Consider the following 19827-nt stretch of genomic DNA (forward strand, 5'->3'; position numbering starts at 1 on the left):
ACTATCAATATAATAAAGACGACTTTTATTTAAGTTTTAATTGTTAACGAGCTTTTTTCATATTACAAGTTGACAAGTAATTAAAGAGAATATATTTTAATTTACAGCTTCTCTTTGTTTCCATGTTTTGTTTATTCATGCTGTTTAAAGCTGGATATAAATCAAAATTGAAATCAAAAGTCGTCTTTTTTATATTGATATAATCGCCTACCACAGTAGAAAAATAAAAATCTATTAATATATCCTTGAATTTTGACCAGTCGAAGGTTCCTTGTAAACAGAGGGGCCATACAGTCCATTTAAATTCTAAAATTGAATTTTAACTTTACAATTCATTCAATTGTTGAAAGTTACAAATTGTAATAAGAAAGTACCTAACAAGCTGTAAGTTGGCAAATATTACAATTTTGATTTAGCATGATTTTATCGCATGATCTCATTTATAGATTTTTTATTTTTTATTATTTTTGTTATTTTTGTTATTTTTGCTATTTTTCCAGCCTCCTATCGCAGATTTAGCAATAGCGGACTTAACAATTACCTCCCAGCGGAACAATGATATTGATTTTACTATGCCGTTCATGAAACTGGGTAAAATAATATTTTTAGTTGGCATTTTTAGAAATAGATAGTTTGTGCCGTGTTCGAAATGTGTATGTGTACTGCAATGTGTTTACATTCCACCCACCTCTAGAGATGGGCATCGATAATGTGAACGAACAACAACGAACGATTTGAGAACTAACGAAATTTTCTTAAAAGTAAAGGTGTTGTTCAGAAAAATAACGAAAGATGTACAAACGATTTGGATCGTTCAGAGGAAAAAAAAATAAATCGTTTTTTTTAAAGCGAACGATTAAAAACCAGACGATTTAAATCGTTTTAACGAGCTTGAAAAAAACGATTGCTTATTAATAAATGAACAAATGTTTCAAAAGATTTAAAAAAAAAAACATTTTTAATTGAACAAACGAATAAACAGGGTTGTTCACGAATGATTAATAAACGAATTGCAAAAAAAACTGAAAGACTACAACTGCTTAAGATGTAACTGCAATTAGTGCAATGTAATTTTTTAACATAATCCCTTAAACTGCAGTACACTTTGTGTCAGCAATGTTTTGAGTATTCCTGTTTAGATGTTTTTATACTATAATTTGTTTTACCATTTTAATTAACACTGCATGTTTTAGATATTTATACCACACACAAAAACATAATGGTCAAATATTGACAAAAAACAAAGATTTTTTTGATTTTTTACAAAAATATTGTTTTCTTATTTACATTGAAGATTAGAAAAAATATGGTTTTGACACAGTTTTCGCGAGACTAATATCTTAAGCCCAGGCAACAGCAACAAATAAAATGTACAGGTAAAACTTAACATTATTTTATCATAAATCTGATGTTTCTTAAAATAGAATTTGAAAAACTAACAAAAAAATCTATTTATAAAAAAGAAACCTTTAGTTGTTAAAGGTTTGTAGAATATTTTCCTATTTAGTTTTTTTTTAAGGGGAAAAATAATTTCAATGTCGTAAAAAAATTTTCCAATAAAAAATTACCTCCCGAAGTTCTGATTGGAATAAGGACTAAATCATAAACTCTGTTCTATTACTATCTACAGATTTACAAATAAAACGAACAAAATCTTTTTTTGTTCACCAACAATGCCTCCATAATATGTCCATTTGATAAAAGGTTGATGTAAAACTAATTTTTCGCAGTTTTTGTTTAGCTTGAGTATTATATGCCATAATTATTGTGCTTTTAAACTGCTATTTAAATCTTTTAATGAAGGGCTTTAACAATAAGGAAAGGTCATTTAAAAAAAAAACACGTATTTTTCCCCCTAGAAAACACGTTTAGGGGAATTTAAAATTGAAGAATGTTCCCCGAAAAAAATGCTTGAAATTAGACAATCTTTCTATTGTTTTCAAATGTATTGATACATCTTTAAAGAGTAGACTAATATGGAATTCAAGTACAGATTATATCAAAACCATGAAGACGACTTTTTATTTCAGTTTTGATTGCCAACAAGCTTTTTCGAATTACAAATTTTCCAGTAATCAAAGAGAAGCTATTTTAATTGACACCTTCTCTTTACTTCAATTTTTATGTGTGTCCATGCTGTTTAACAGCTTAATATAAAGCAAAATCAAAATCTAAAGCAGTCTTCATTGTATTGATATACTCGCCTACCACTTTATGACAAGGCAAACGGACAGGGATCGCCCTTTTAAGAATTTTGTTGTCCTTTTTTGACAATCCTTTTTAGGGCAATCGTTTTTTGGACAATCCTTTTTTGGACAATCCTTTTTTGAACAATCCTTTTTTGGACACTCCCTTATTGGAAAATCCCTTTTTGGACAGTCCTTTTTTGAACAATCCTTCTTCGGACAATCCTTTTTTGTACAATCCTTTTTTGGACAATCTTTTTTGGACAATCTTTTTTGGACAATCCTTTATCGGAAAATCCTTGTTTGGACAATCCTTTTTGGGACAATCCTTTTTTGGACAATCCTTTTTTGGACAATCCTTTTTGGGACAATCCTTTTTTGGAACAATCCTTTTTTGGACAATTCTTTTTTGGACAATCCTTTATCGGAAAATCCTTGTTTGGACAACCCTTTTTTGGACAATCCTTTTTTGAACAATCCTTTTTTGGACACTCCCTTATTGGAAAATCCCTTTTTGGACAGTCCTTTTTTGAACAATCCTTCTTCGGACAATCCTTTTTTGTACAATCCTTTTTTGGACAATCTTTTTTGGACAATCTTTTTTGGGACAACCCTTTTTGGGACAATCCTTTTTGGGACAATCCTTTTTGGGACAATCCTTTTTTGGACAATCCTTTATCGGAAAATCCTTGTTTGGACAATCCTTTTTGGGACAATCCTTTTTGGGACAATCCTTTTTGGGACAATCCTTTTTTGGACAATTCTTTTTTAGACAATCCTTTATCGGAAAATCCTTGTTTGGACAACCCTTTTTTGGACAATCCTTTTTGGGACAATCCTTTTTGGGAAATCCTTTTTGGGACAATCCTTTTTTGGACAATTCTTTTTTGGACAATCCTTTATCGGAAAATCCTTGTTTGGACAATCCTTTTTGGGACAATCCCTTTTTTTGCAAATTCTTAAATTGTTCAATTTCTAAGCTTGTAATTTTCATATAAATAACTGAAGTCAAAAAGAACTTTCATGAAGTTTATACTTGTAAAAGTTGTTAAATGTTCAAATATATATGTGAATAAATATGTATATATACAGCCCTGAAAAACTGGAACACTTTGTATGGAAATGTAATACTTTTAATTCAAACAATATATGAATTCTTGTTCTTTCAGCTATTAAAGAGAATAGGAAAATGGGGCTGTTCTTGGAAAAATTATTTAAACATTTTAATATTTTTTTTTAACACGATGATTCCAACATAGCAGATAAATTTAAACTCTATATAAAGATGTTTCAACGTTAGCCAACTTTTTAGATTAAATATTAGAAAATTAAGGAAAAACTTCTAAGAATCCTTTTGGGATAAATTACATAAAAAAAACATGTTTTGCTAGGTTTCTAATATTTAGAAAAATAGTTTTAAGATGAACCTAACGAATTTATTTTTCATCAGGCATATCTGTTTTGTATCAGGCTCCACGGATAGTTCCTCCAAAACTATTTTCATTTTTAGACCCGTTTAGGTAAATAAAATCAGAATTTTTTATATCACACATTTTGTAACAAACCAAACTTATCAGAAGTCAAAACTTTTGGTTTGTTAATCTCGGGATCAAGCATTGATCTCCATCTTATGCAGATCTACGGATTAATCTCCATCTTATGCAGATCTACGGATTAATCTCCATCTTATGCAGATCTACGGATTAATCTCCATCTCATGCAGATCTACGGATAAATCTCCAGCTCATGCAGATTTACGGATTAATCTCCATCTCATGCAGATCTACGGATTAATCTTCATCTCATGCAGATCTACAGATTAATCTCCATCTCATGCAGATCTACGGATTAATCTCCATCTCATGCAAATCTACGGATTAATCTCCATCTTATGCTGATCTACGGATTAATTAAATTCCTCTTCGGTATCCCATGATGGTCAAATCCTGCATGAATAACTGTAATTGATCACTCAAATTTAAGTGGTCACTTGCTACATTGAATACCGAGGTCAATGAGTTCATGGTTAAGAATATCCAGACAAAAGTTGCTACATTGAATACCGAGGTCAATGTGTTCAAGATTTAGAATATCTAGACAAAAGTTGCTACATTGGACACCGAGGTCAATGTGTTCAAGGTTAAGAATATCCAGACAAAACTTGCTACATTGGATATTGAGGTCTATGTGTTCAAGATTAAGAAATCCAGACAAAAGTTGCTACATTGGATACCGAGGTCAATGTGTTCAAGATTAAGAATATCCAGACAAAAGTTGCTACATTGGATATCCAGGTCAATGTGTTCAAGATTAAGAATATCCAGACAAAAGTTGCTACATTAGATACCGAGGTAAATGTGTTCAAGATTATGAATATCCATAAAAAAGTTGCTACATTGGATACCGAGGTCAATGTGTTCAAGATTATGAATATCCATAAAAAAGTTGCTACATTGGATACCGAGGTTAATGTGTTAAAGATTAAGAATATCCAGACAAAGTTGCTACATTGGATATCAATGTGTTAAAGATTAAGAATATCCAGAAAAAGTTGCTACATTGGATATCAAGATTAAGAATATCCAGACAAAGTTGCTACATTGGATACCGAGGTCAATGTGTTCAAGATTAAGAATATCCAGTCAAAAATTCTTATCGCTGAGCAAAGGCATTCTGGGCTGAATTGGAATTGAAATGCTAACATTTTAATCCTAATATTCTTGAAATCTGATATCTTTAAGAATAAATATTTTTTTTCCCCAACATTACCTCATTCCGCCTTATAGAAACAAATTCAATTAATCAATCAACATAAATTGACTAACACTCCTGTAACAGACAATTTAATCAAATCAATAAATCAATGATCGTGCATGTGACAAGTAATAATGACAACAATGATAACTTTTGCTGTCATTCAAAGAAATAAAATGATCCAACAAATCATTGTTTATTTACTTTCATACTGCGTGGTAAATATTTTTTTTCCATTTTCTTACATGTTTATAATTCAATGTTACATGATGTATTATATAAATCACATGTTGGTTACGGTATTTTAGTTTTACATTTATTATTTGTGATATGGAGATATGTTTTCATTAGACCATAATAAAGACGACATTTTTTATCAGATAATCTGATATCGTAGACGTTTAATATTCAAAAACTGAAAACTCGGCAATATCTCATAGTTATTTCAAATATATCAAAAGGAATTGAGTCTTTGCCACAAGCTCAAATTTTCGAATCCTTATATCTTTGCCATCTAATGACCATTGATATTTTAAACTTAGATTATTTGATCAAACAGAATAAACAGTTTAAAATATCTCAGGTCTGAGAAATTGGACTGAAAAGATATATGGATTAAAAAATCAGAGTTTCTGGCAAAAACTCAATTCCTTTACCCGATATTAGGCTGCAAATATATAATGAATAGAAAGTTAGAGTGTGTTCACTTTCCGTTGAGTTATGTCAATTCATTCAATGTAGGTAACTTGGATCGAAAGTAAAGGTTTACTCATTATTTATCTTACATAGCTCATAAACTCTTGAAGCTTGTGAAAGTATAATACAATTTTTTCGCGAAATTCCCAATTTATCATTTGAATCTGACGGGACTTGAATTTCACATGAGTAATTCTCTAATCTATATATGTAACCTGAGCTGAAAACTTTAGAATGGTGGATATCGAGATCAATGCTTGACTTCCTCTTTTTCTTAATCTCCAGATTAAATAATGCTTGTTCTCCTCTTGTTATTTATCTACAGAGCTGAAAACTATAGAATGGTGGATATCGAGATTAATGCTTGATCTCCTCTTTTTCTTAATCTCCAGATTAAATAATGCTTGTTATTAATCTCCAGATTGATTAACCGATCGGGATTAAGGATATTCCATTCAATAGTTTTTAGCTCTGAGCTGGGAACTGTGATTGGATACTCATAATATTGATCGCTTGATCTCGAAATCCAATGTGGACACTTTTAATTACAGGATTAATGCTTAATCTCTTTATTTCAGTTATTTTCCCAAGGTACGATTACCATAAGAAATATTGATTAAAGATTAAATTAATCTGCAGATTAACAAAAGATCGAGATCAACCATAGATATTCGATATTCACAATACAGGACTAGGAGTTCCCAGCTCTGATGTCATAAACCTTAAACATTAATATATATTATAATAATATTAATATACAAAAATAATATAAAAATGGTGTTCGGCACAAGGTTGCAATATGTAAGTTTCTTTTTATTTTAGTTCTACAGTTTGGATATATGTTGGAGGAGCATACCTTCTAGTTTCTCTTTCACTGTTCTTTGTTGCCAGGTAAAAAAGTTTTTGTTTTGTTTTTTAAATTGAAATTGAAAATAATGATTATCAAAGTTTTTTCCGTCAAAGTTAACCTTCATTTTTGTAAGTTTTGATAATTGGTCCAACCTTGCACTTTTAAGTAACAGGTATCTTAGCGTATTTATAGACTGCTAAAACATCAGAAATGCAGATGATAAAATCTGATTAGAGCTGGTAACTTCTGTTTTGTGAATATCTAGATCTATGCTTGATCTCGATCTTTTGTAATCTGCAGATTAATTACCCAGTGAGTAATAATTTTAATCAACAGATCAAGTATAAATCTTCAAGTTTAAAAGTTCCAATTTTGGTAGACATGTATGATTAAACATTACTTTCTGTTCACTTTTTATCAATGTTTACTCAGTTGAAAGAAAATGTGGAAAAAATAGATATTTTCGTGTTTTTACCAAATCAATGAGAATAATTCAAGCGTAAATTTTAAAGTAAAGTTTCGTGATCAGTTGTAAAATAAAATTCTTAAAATTTTGTTGTAGTCAGCTTTAAAAATATAAACTTGATAAAGGTTGTTTCAAGTTTAAAGGGAGTGTCTGGCTTGACATGGTAGTTGAAATGAGAATGTACGATTGTGGAGATAAACTTTTTAGAATGCATTTAATACCTAAGAGACGTTTTTATGGTGCATATTTGGCAGTTGCCTGCTTTCTCTCAAGTAGAAAGGACCAACAATGCAGTCCCAGAATTGCAGCTGGGGAAGCGCTGAGTTTAGTTATGCATCTTGTATCCTACAGGGGAAGCTGGACGCATAGATTAAAACAAAACTTCAATCTTCAGCTTGGTGCACTGAAAGAGGAGTTTAACCCCTCGTGGGAATACAAGCCATGCACAATGATACTGGTTTTTTACTCGACCAGATGTGAGGACTGGACTGCCATGGAAGATACCTCTCAAGAGAGCTTTCAGGGATCACAACTCCACATTTTGCATATGGGGTGAAGTTATGGGTAAATTTCTTAATTCCCCTAACTGTGAAACAGTGTAAAATGAAGGAACACAGGGAGAAATCCCCTATACCCTTCTTCCTGCAAACCTCCTTATCTCTCTCCTACCTGCTCCACTACTTGATGTTAAAAGAACTATTAGGAAAGGCCTTAAAGTGTAAAAAACAAGAAACAAGAAGCAAGAAGAAAAAATAAATTGAACAGAAAAAAGTGGAAGGGAAATCTCTTGACAGTAGAAGAAAGAAGAAGAAAACTTTGAACAGGAAAAATCAGAAGGGGATTTGCGCTTTACACTATCTATTTTTTTCACCGATAAGACAACTACACAGGATGGCAGACGTCCCATACCCCCCCCCTCTATGTCCTACTCGAGATAAAAAACTGGAAAATGTGTAAAAGCCCCCCTCACCCCTATCCCCCATCAAGAAAATTTTATTGAAAGTGTGTTAGCCAGGAATGCAGGAGCTGACACAGTAACATGACTGAAGCAAAATTTAAAAACAAACAAGGGAGAGAGTAACCTTGCCACTCTCAATATATAGAATATATATACAGGGCTCCAAAAAATAGTTATGCCTCTGCTATTTGGCGAGCTGCAGAAAACATCCAAAAATATCATTTATTTTTATTTTCAAAATTAGCCAAAGTCTGATTGAAGGATGGACATGGAATGGACGATCAAGAAGAAAGAATGAAAAGTTAAAAACGGTGCATATTTGGACAGAAAAAGCTTAAATTAAAAATTTAAAATCCTCAAAGATATTGGATTGTTCATTTGGGAGGGATGATTTTGAGAATCGTTTGTTTTAATTATTCAATAACGACAACCTTTTTTTAAAATTTTTAAAATGCAAAAGGATTATTTCTAGGTTTTAAAGCAATCGGATATGCCTTTTTTAGCAAATAGTTCTGATGTTTTTTATTTAGGTTTACTCCAATGGAATGGGTTCTGTTAGATCCCTGTGATAAAGCTGAGGAACCAGATATAATAGAACAGGTTAGTAAACACTGGGTGTTAGATCACTGTGACCACGAAAGATAAGTAAAAAATTGGCTTCTGTTAAATCACTGTGACCAGGAACCAGATGAAATAGAACAGGTTAGTGAACCCTGGGTTCAGTTAGATCCGTGAGATAAAACTTAAGAACCAGATAAAATAGAACAGGTTAGTAAACCCTGGGTTCTGTTAGATCCGTGAGATAAAACTTAAGAACCAGATAAAATAGAACAGGTTAGTGAACCCTGGGTTCTGATGGATCCGTGAGATAAAACTTAAGAACCAGATGAAATAGAACAGGTTAGTAAACACTAGGTTCTGTTAGATCCCTGTGATAAAGCGCTGTTTTTTTTCTTAATAGAACAGGTTCGTAAACACTGGGTTCTGTTAGATTCGTGAGATAAAAATTAAGAACCAGATAAAATAGAACAGGTTAGTAAACCCTGGGTTCTGTTAGATCCGTGAGATAAAGCTTAAGAACCAGATAAAATAGAACAGGTTAGTAAACACTAGGTTCTGTTAGATCCGTGAGATAAAACTTAAGAACCAGATAAAATAAAACAGGTTAGTAAACCCTGGGTTCTGTTAGATAAAACTTAAGAACCAGATAAAATAAAACAGGTTAGTAAACCCTGGGTTCTGTTAGATTCGTGAGATAAAACTTAAGAACCAGATAAAATAGAACAGGTTAGTAAACCCTGGATTCTGTTAGATCCGTGAGATAAAACTTAAGAACCAGATAAAATAAAACAGGTTAGTGAACTGGGTTCTGTTAGATCCGTGAGATAAAGCGCTATTTTCTCTTAATAGAACCCCCTGTTTTAAGAAAAGTACCGGCATGATGCAACTAAGCCAAAGAAAGAAATTGACAGAATTGATCACGTTTTAAGATAGATGAAAGACGAAAACTTCCTCATAGTTAATATTGTGAATCGGACCTTCCATTCCTTAAATGAAGGGGTACTTAAATTTACTTGAACTGCATCCCCTTGGATAAAAGATATATTAAAATACTACAAAGTTAAATCCTATGATGCGGATATGTTTGCTCCGGTTGGTTTAGCGTGCATTGACAGGTAAATTTTGATCTCTTATATTTAAATCAACAACAAATGTTTGTCCTTCAATATCACCCCCCCCCCCACACCCCTTTCCTTATCCATGTGTTTTTATGGGAAATGTCGGGAAAATACTTCATCAAAAACAGAGTTTCATCTAATTTCCGGGAGTCGGGGACATGTCCTAGATCAGTCTTCGGTTCTCTTTAATCACACAATTATTACCGAGTTAGTGTATTTATCCTTCAGATGCAAATCATAATTAAAAGGGAGTGGTCGCGAAAACTCAGAAACCCTTTTATCAGCTTTTCACGATTGATAAAGGCCCCCATTAATCTTTTGTCTTAAATAATGATTTAATATTATTGCAACAACCTAGTGCGAAATTTTAAAGAACTGACTTTTTTCTCCCAAAATGAAAACATTTTGTAATTGTGAATTGTGGTGTTGAAATTTGTTTTGATAGGTTTTCACTTTTTGTTTAATGGTGAGGTTTACCTACTCAAATCATTTGGTTTATAAGGACCTACTCAATACATTTGGTTTATAAGGACCTACTCAATACATTTGGTTTGTAAGGCCCTACTCAATACATTTGGTTTATAAGGACCTACTCAATACATTTGGTTTATAAGGACCTACTCAATACATTTGGTTTATAAGGACCTACTCAATACATTTGGTTTATAAGGACCTGCTCAATACATTTGGTTTGTAAGGCCCTACTCAATAAATTTGGTTTATAAGGACCTACTAAATACATTTGGTTTATAAGGACATACTCAATACATTTGGTTTATAAGGACCTACTAAATACATCTGGTTTATAAGGACCTACTCAATACATTTGGTTTATAAGGACCTACTCAATACATTTGGTTTATAAGGACCTACTCAATACATTTGGTTCGACTTTAAGCTAAGATTTTATACCACTTTTAAGAAGTTTTTATGCCACTTATGGACAAGATTTTTCAACTCTGCAAAAAGTCAACTTTTAAAGTCGAGTTTTAGTCGACTTTAAGAGTCGAGTTTAAGTAGTTTTTTGAAGTTGAGTTTAAGTTGAGTTTTTTACCACTTTATACTTTATCATTTTACCATACATATATCTCAATTTTTTTCACAACCATACATAGTCATCCATTTTAACATTTATTCATCAATCACTCATCATTATTCAAACACAAACATACCTCACTCTATACATATACTGCGTTTTAACCCTATCTCTGCTGGGGTACTTGAAACCCAGGATATGCTGGGGGGGGTCAATTTGACCCCCCCCCCTCTAAATCCCATGTTTGATGTCCAAATATGACAAATACATCATTGGAACGTTCTTGTGCTCTACTTTTAGAATCTGCAAAAAAATTTGCAAATTTGCAAAAATTTAATTTGTTATAGCAAAATTTGTTATAGTAAAAATGTTTGCAAAAAAAATTTGTCCAAAAAATGAAAAATTATACATTTTTGAAAAGCCCTTGACCATGCCATTTCAAATATGCAAAAATTTTTGCAAAATTTTAAATAACCTGAATTTTAATTAAGAAAAACTAAAAATGTGCAAATTTCTTTTGACAGGTTGTTTGCAAAAAATTTGCAATTTTTTTTCGCAAAACTTGTGCAATTCGTTTCCATATGTCAAAGGCTTTCCAAAAAGCTAAATTTTATCAAAATCTGACAAGTGGAAGTGGGTCAAAACAAAGATTTAGTTTGTTACAGGAAAAAGCAGTCATTCAGGCAGTGTGCCTAAGGACTCAGGCAGTTAGTATTAAAGACCAGTTTTAGGTCTAAAGAGAGGGCTTTGGGTATGTTGGAAAAGTCAGAAAATTTCAACAGCCTCAGACCAATACTTTTTGAGTTATTTAAAAAAAAACTACAGGGGGGGGGGGTCAAATTGACCCAGGAATAGGGTTAAGTTATACTGTGATCTCGGTTTTAAATCTTCAAAATTTTCAAAGTAAATGTACAGGCAGCAAGTTCCTCTATAGTTTTTGATCTTTACCCTTCACTCCAGTTCACCTTTATTTCCCATATTTCTGTGATTAAGATAACCAAGTTTCCCATTCCATAATTTGATACACTGTACAAGTACAGTTTTACACTTTGTGTGTACTGTTTACAACTCAAGTAAACAAAAATGTCCACTCACATTTAAAAAGCTGAAGGAAAGCTTTTTTGTAAAATGAGGATTTTGAAAAAATTTAATTCTGAGTCTGAAATAAAAAAAATCTAACTTGCATAATAACTTGAAACGCAGTTCATTTCTTTTTATAAAAAAAATTCCCAATTTACTGACATTAAGTAAACAGAAAACGTCAATTTTCTAAATATTGCTTTTTTAAAAATATTTGCGTTTTTGATTAGTTCAAAACTGGGATGAAAAAATAGACTTTTTTACGTCATTTTATTCCAAGTTTTTGACTAGTTCAAAACTGGAATGAAAAAGCCAACTTTTTGATCCAAGATTTTGACTAGTTCAAAACTGGAATGAAAAAGTTGACTTTTTTATGACTTTTTGTTCAAAGTGTTTGACTAGTTCAAAACTGGGAAAAAAATATGTCGACTTTCATATTACTTTTTATTCCAAGTCTGAGGACCTAACCAATACATTTGGTTTGGTTCTGAGGACCCACTCAATACATTTGGTTTGGTTCTGAGGACCCACTCAATACATTTGGTTTGGTTCTCAGGACCTACTAAATACATTTGGTTTGGTTCTAAGGACCTACTAAATACATTTGGTTTGGTTCTCAGGACCTACTCAATACATTTGGTTTGGTTCTAAGGATGTACTCAATACATTTGGTTTGGTTTAGAAGGACCTACTCAATACATTTGGTTTGGTTCTTAGGACATACTAGATACTTTTTGTTTGGCTCTGACGAATCCCTAATACATTTGGTTTGGTTAAGGACATTTGACTTTGTTTCAGGAACTGTATGTGAATCATTGCCTGTGGTGGGCCTGGGCAACTATAATGTGGATGGGATGTGAAGTGGCCCCAAAGTGAGAACTGCTTTTTATAAAAGGATACAGTGGGAAGCATAAAACTCTGTAATAAAAAGACGACTTTATGAACTTTATGAACCAGGGAATTCAGATTTTTTTAGTGTAAACAGAGCAGGGAACTTTAGAATTAGATACCTTTAATCCCGACTGCTTATTGCGAATATCCAATTTGGACACTTTTAATTTCTTGCTTGATTCAATCTATTTTGGATATAGTACAGAAAAATCAAAAACCGGTTTTCAAAATTAGTGAGTCTCTCCCGTTTTTGTATATTAATCTTAAATGGCGCGCAAAATATCAAATTTCCCGGCTTCTGATACTCTAACTTATTTCCCATTGTTTTTACGAATATGTACTTACAACCCCTATCTCTTCCCATAGCTCAAAAATATTGGTTGAATTTCATACACTTTTCAGGATACAAGTACAAGATTAAGTTAGTCTTGATATTCAGAAAAAGAGAGGATCAAACATTGATCTCGATTTCCACCATTCCAAAGTTCCTAGCTCAGATCCATTTCACTAAACAAATGATTTAATAAGTTACTTAAACAACCATTTTCTTTTTAACAACATTAAATCCACTTAATTACTGCTTTTACTGTTTAAATGCCACTTTAAATTACGCTTACATTCTTTTGAAGAAAATCTATTTTTTGGTAAATTTCCAGAATAAATACTTTTAGAAAACATTCTGAGCTGAAAACTTTAGAATGAGATATACTTAATCACGATCGCCTAATCTGATTATCCAATGTACACACTTTAGATGTTTTTCTTAATCCTCTTTTCGGATATTTCTACTGTATTAAAGTTACGTAATTGATAACAATTACAGATACAATTTGCTATATCGATTGGACTAATAACCGATTGAATTAAAGTCAGCTATTCACAAACCGGCTTTTAGAGCATTTAAACAAACCTAAATTTAATCATGTTAATATGAATTAATTAAAAACATATTTTAGGACTATTGTCATTTTGAACGTTAGTCTTAATGAACATTAGTCCAAAACTTACGTTCGTTCAATCGATGTTTAGTTCAATTGATATGACACCATCAACACCAGAAATCAAAACCGGTTTTTCAAAACTTAACAGTACATGTTAACATGACAGACACGCTGATTAGTTAATTTTTTTAACTTCTTTCTTGGATGTCGAATGAGTTTTAAAACAATCTTGGGTTTAGTAAAACCATGAGTTTAAGTATTAATCTTGATATCCATCATTCTAAAGTTTTCAGCTCTGAATGNTTAATTAAAAAAAAACTATTCAACTTATTATTTTAGAGCAATGTCAACTCGAATGATGGCTGGAAGTTGGTATCTATTCACCTTAGTTATGGTATCTAGCTATACAGCTAATCTAGCAGCTTCATTAACAGCTGAAAACATGGTCTCACCGATATCCACAGCTAAGGTGAGATATCCAAGTTATCCTCAGCGTGATATATCCTGTAATCACAGCTTTGCTATCCATGTATCCACAGTTATAAGGTGAGATATTCAATATCCATACTCCTTATCTTAGGTGAGATATCCAAAATCGACAGCTTAGTTTAGATATCCGGTATCCAAAGATTGAGTGAGAAATCCATTTAATCCAATATACAAAGCTAATGAATGATATCCAGTATCCCAACCTTAGGTTTGATATTCAGTATCCCAAGCTAAGATTTAATATTCAGTATCCTTAGCTAAGATTTAATATCTAGTATCCAAGGCTAATGAATGATATCCAGTATCCCAAGCTAAGGTTTGTTATCGAGTATCCAAAGCTAAGGTTAGATATCCAGTATCCAAAGCTAAGGTTGAAAATCCAGTATCCAAGGCTAAGGTTTGATATCCAGTGTCCCAAGCTGATGCGTAATATCCAGTATCCCAAGATAAGGTGTAATATCCAGTATCCCTAGCTGAGGTGAAATATCCAGTGTCCTAAGCTAGGGTAAATTATCCTGTATACAAAGCTAAGGTTAAAAATCTATTATCCAAGGCCAAGGTTTGATATCCAGTATTCCAAGCTAAGGTGTAATTTCCAGTATCCCAAGCTAAGGTGAGATATCCAGTATCCCAAGCTAAGGTTTGATTTCCAGTATCCAAACTTAAAGTTTAAAATCCATTATCCAAGGCTAAGGTTTGATATCCAGTATTCCAAGCTCAGGTGTAATATCTAGTATCTTAAGCTAAGGTGAGATATCCAGAGCTGGGAAGTTTTGGATTGGATCTGGAGTTGGCTATCGCCCCGTTGATGGCTAAGCCACAGAATGAATTTCAGAGGTGAAATGTATTCACAATTTAAGTAAGATTTCCAATATTCAGGATCTGGCGCATCAGACTAGTATTGAGTATGGATGTGTTCAAGGGGGGTCAACTTGCAGCTTTTTCCAGGTAAAATATCAGTAGGTGACATATTCTATTGACATATACAGGGTTACCCACACAGAATGAGACTTCAGAGACGACTTAAGGAATTTTTACTGTATGTTTTCATATATTAATGACTTCTTTTCTTTGCTTCATCAATTAAGTCATTTAAAGACTTTATTCAAGACAGAAGACTTAATTTACATTTTGGTTCATCCTATTTAAAAAGTTTCAAGTTGTCTTTATATCTTCATCTTTTGTGGGAAACCCTGTACATAACAATTCTAGAATAAAAGTTAGATTTAGCTTTCAACAGTTTTCGTTTAAATCTTCTTCAGAAATACTAAAGAGAAAAAAAATGATTTTCTGACACCAAGCTTTTTTATTAAGAAGAAAGATCAAACATTTGCTTCACAAAACTGATCTTTCAGCATTTTTAAAAATAAGGCCTAAAAAATAATAAATCCAAGACAAAGATAAAAATGAATTTGTATCAATCATTTTTTTATACATTTGCACTATTTTGATCATTTTTCTTTAATGCATATATTTGAAGAATATCCAAAAATGTATGAAGTGTTTTAAATTCTTAAAATGTAAACAAATAATATTTTGTGAAAGAACAATTTATTTTATTTAGAACTCTGATGATAGTTCCTATGCGATGATGTGGAACTATATGGTCACGCATCCAACTGTATTTTCAAGGTTCAAATACAAGGGGACATGCAAAGGATTAGACTTCAAAGACGACGGAATTTATTTAGTCTTGTTTTTTTTTGCACTCAGGGTTCTTTGCCGCTGGAAAATTGTATTTTTTTCTAAATATATATTTAAAAGAAATTATTCCAGACATACGACTTAATTCCAAATTCATATCGTCACATTAAAAGAGTCTAACCCTTCTATAACGGGCCCTGGAATATCTTATCCACAACTACCTTTTGGGCCCTGAAATAACGAAACATAAGACTTATCCTTTCTTGGTAACCCTGTATGTTATTTTGTAAATTATTTCACGGAAGTAACATAAACTCTTTCTATTTAGCAACTTTGCACCTTAGAGAATGTGTCTGGAACAATATGAAAAATAAAATATTGACGGATGTTAATTTTTTACATATGATTATAAAAACATTTTTCAAAACTGTTGTTTTTAAATGTGAGCGCGATAGAGTCAAAAATAAAAGTGCTAGGGCTAAAAACGAATATTTTAATGTTTAGGTCAAACCCTGAGGGAATAGAGAGAGTTGTTACAACTAATGGAGGCAAATATTCATATTCTAAACAAGGATTTAAACATGAAACTTCAAACTTTCAGATTTATTCTAAAACTTTTATTTTATGAAATTCATTCTTTGTAGTATTACAAGGCTTTTAGGGCACTTCGTGCTTCTTTTACGCTTTTAAAGTTTTAATATTGACTGAGCCACCTTTTTCTCTGTTTACGTCTTAAAACTTTAACATTCTCGGATTTTTCTATGAGTACTGAACTGGGAACTTTAGAATGATGGATATCAGGACTAATGCTTAATCCTCTCTTTTTGCTAATCTCGAGACTAACATACTCTCGAGATTATGTTAGTCTCGAGATTAATTATTAAGATCAACAAAATTGATCCTAGGAGCGCCAGATTTGTTCGTTTTCTTGACTGGAAGGGCCTTCAACTTAATATCTCACACATTTATTTATTAATACATTAGTTAAAATTGGTTTTTAAAAAATGTCAAACATGACACAGCTCGGTCAGCCCATGGATACGTTTCGGCGGCTAGGAGCGCCGTCCCCCATTTCATTGAATGATGAGTATTAATTTACAAAATGGCCGACAACAAATTCTTTATTTGTTAGAAATTGCGGTGGTCTCTCATTGCAGATAAAATTTGTTTTCAAGGCTGTCATTGGTCAATACAATTTACGAAATATATTCCTGCACTCTCATTGGAGAAAAAAATGTACGGATATCCAAAGAGAGAGAAAAAGAGTGGATTAATGACTAAAACTAAAAGTTTCCACAGTGGATATTCGGATTAAGCAGTCGGGATTAAAGGTTATCCATTCTTAAGTTCCCAGCTCTGGTGAATTTCAAATATTTCTGAAAATTTACATTGTTGAGACAAAAATAAATATTTTTGACCGGACAGAAACCTTTCGTAGACCCCTGGGGTCATTTATAAAATAAAAAATAAAATAAAAGTAAAAGGGGTCATCTATAAGTCAATAAACAAGAGAAAAATATATAAGATATGATATGGATATGGATCTAGGATATGCATTCTTCATGGAATCTAGTTCGATAGAATACCATATAGGGATTATACAAATATATAAATCTCGAAGATAATCCGCAGATAAAACCTTTAAATATGTTAAATAAAGGGAAGGTGTAAAGGGTGGGGGCGATTGCTTCTTGCTGGGAATGGTGAAAAAATGTTTTCCCATTTTGTTCATGTATATATTGTTGTTTTTTGTGAAAATCTGTTCTTTTACAACTATGTAATGCAAATTTACAAAATTTGATTTTAGATATATTCTATCTCGAAAAAAAAAACACTTGTAATATTGTAAACCAGTGTTGTATGCCCTAGAGGGGGATATTTAACAGTTTATGGTGAACACCAAGGGGAATCGGATGCAGAGGAACTTTTAATCAACAAAAAGTGCCAGGATTACAGACCGGAGGAGGGGGGTGGGGATTTTGTAGATATCTAGATTAGGTTGGGGAGGGGGGATAGTCCCTTGAACAATTATATATTGTAAAAATTACGCCTGTAGTCCCTTGAACTATTATATATTGTAATATTACGTCTGTAGTCCTTTGAACAATTGTATATTGTAAAAATTACGTCTGTAGTCTCTTGAACAATTATATATTGTAAAAATTACGTCTGTAGTCCCTTGAACTATTATATATTGTAATATTACGTCTGTAGTCCCTTGAACAATTATATATTGTAAAAATTACGTCTGTAGTCCCTTGAACAATCATATATTGTAAAAATTACGTCTGTAGCCCCTTGAACAATTATATATTGTAAGAATTACGTCTGTAGTCCCTTGAACAATTATATATTGTAAAAATTACGTCTGTAGCCCCTTGAACAATTATAAATTGTAAAAATTAATTCTGTAATCCCTTGGACAATTAAATATTGTAAAGATTACGTCTGTAGTCTCTTGAACAATTTTAATTTGTAAAAATTATGTACGTACTCTGTAGTCCCTTGAACAATAATGTATTGTAAAAATTACGTCTGTAATCCCTTGAACTATTATATATGGTAAAAATTACGTCTATAGTCCCTTGAACAATTTTATATTGTGAAAAATAATTTTAAAAATGATGATTCAAGGTTGGTGGAGAACTAGACCAGAAATCCTATGGAATAGGACTCCGAAAGAATTCGCCATATTTAAACCAACTGAACAGGTGACGCATAGTGGGGTGTCAGGNGAAAGTGAGTTTACATCCTAAAGAAGTGTGGATGTATAAGTCGTAATAAGGTTGCATTGAAGCTTAGATTATTTGATCTTACAGAATTAGTAGTTTGAAATATTAAGGGTATATTTTTCGGGTCCGGATCCAGGAAGCCAAAATCTTGCGGATCCAACGGATCCGGATCCTAAGCACTGGTTTTCTGGTTCTCAATGTTTTAATTCCACCAAACATCTGATATTGTGCCAAGATTGTTTCCAATGTTAACTCCTGATAATAATGATTTGAAATATGGGAACAATTTGAACAATTTGCCAATTCCATTTTGCAAAATTTGCTGATCAAGTCTAGACTATAGCTCTCATATTTAAATCTAAGGGATTATACACAATTACAATTCGGAAGCTGTCATGAATTTGGACTATGCGCAGATGTACAGGATGTCCCAATAAACATGGAAATTCAGTGACGAATTCGATATCGTCTTTTTAAATAATTCTTTGATTTAGTATAGTGATACCTACTGAGAAAGCTGTAATCTGTAAGAGTTTCGTCTGCTGCTATGGTTACAATTTGATTGTTTATGTTTTGACTGCTTAAGGGTGCACTTAGAAAAACAAGAAAAGTGCTGTATACAAACAGAGTAAACTTGTCCGTATTCACTGTTCATCTTGCGGAGACATTATAGACACAGCTTTGCAGTCTTTTACCCTTTTCATAAAATAAACTCTACAAGATATAATTATTCAGGACTATTTTGTTATTACAAGATATAATTATACAGGGTTATTCTGTTACTACAAGATATAATTATACAGGACTATTTTGTTATTTCAAGATATAATTATACAGGGTTATTCTGTTACTACAAGAAATAATTATACAGGGCTATTCTATTACTACAAGAAATAATTCTACAGGGCTATTCTGTTACTACAAGATATAATTATACAAGGCTGTTCTGTTAATAAAAGATATAATTATACAGGGCTATTCTGTTACTGCAAGAGAGCGGTGTTCTTCATAAACTTAAGATAAAATGGTGGAAACAAAGAGGGGCTAAAAATTGTGAGGTAATTGTTTTAAAAATTTCTTTTAAAAATGTTTTATTTTTTTATGAAATACTAGCTTTAGAACCAAACTTTTCCTGTAGCAGTCAATCTATTCAATTTAGAACTTTCACACTAAGCTACCGGGGTTCTACCGTACCGGGTTCCACAATCAAAATTTGTAGCAAATCGGTTGAGAGATTATGGTGTTATGATCTGACGTACTAATAAACAGACATACAAACACTAAGAAATCAGTGTCCGAATTTAATGAATTTAAGCCGCGTCTCAAATCCCCAAAAACCGGTTTCAATTGAGCGCCGGCTTAAATCTTGAAAAAATGAATACAAATTTAAGTGGAACCACCAAAATTTTAGCCGCTGCTTAAATT

At 32.2% G+C, this 19827-nt stretch overlaps 2 protein-coding genes across 2 annotated transcripts in view; both read left to right on the forward strand.

Moving 5' to 3' along the window:
* LOC111709611 (glutamate receptor ionotropic, kainate 2) overlaps positions 1 to 19827 on the forward strand; it is a gene marked incomplete at its 5' end in the record, with an annotated part of 74285 nt that overhangs the window by 25760 nt on the left and 28698 nt on the right.
* Positions 502 to 19461, forward strand: LOC111709610 (glutamate receptor ionotropic, kainate 5). The gene is made up of 12 exons (XM_023483345.1): positions 502 to 591; positions 1322 to 1376; positions 3637 to 3706; positions 6459 to 6527; positions 8441 to 8510; positions 12504 to 12577; positions 13877 to 14006; positions 14906 to 14974; positions 15591 to 15658; positions 16175 to 16218; positions 18305 to 18381; positions 19376 to 19461. Exons 5-12 carry the CDS (start codon positions 8451 to 8453, stop codon positions 19412 to 19414), a joined length of 561 nt encoding a protein of 186 aa, XP_023339113.1. The 5' UTR covers positions 502 to 591; positions 1322 to 1376; positions 3637 to 3706; positions 6459 to 6527; positions 8441 to 8450; the 3' UTR covers positions 19415 to 19461.

Source organism: Eurytemora carolleeae, unplaced genomic scaffold, assembly GCF_000591075.1.
Source record: "Eurytemora carolleeae unplaced genomic scaffold, Eaff_2.0 scaffold971, whole genome shotgun sequence".
Classification (NCBI taxonomy): Eukaryota; Metazoa; Arthropoda; class Copepoda; order Calanoida; family Temoridae; genus Eurytemora; species Eurytemora carolleeae.

Coding starts and splice junctions, on each gene's coding strand:
- LOC111709610 (XM_023483345.1), top strand. CDS start 8,451: ATGGAATGGGTTCTGTTAGATCCCTGTGATAAAGCTGAGGAACCAGAT. Junction 8,511..12,503: donor AACCAGATATAATAGAACAG/GTTAGTAAACAC, acceptor ACTTTGTTTCAG/GAACTGTATGTGAATCATTG. Junction 18,382..19,375: donor TATTTAAACCAACTGAACAG/GTGACGCATAGT, acceptor ATAATTATACAG/GGCTATTCTGTTACTGCAAG.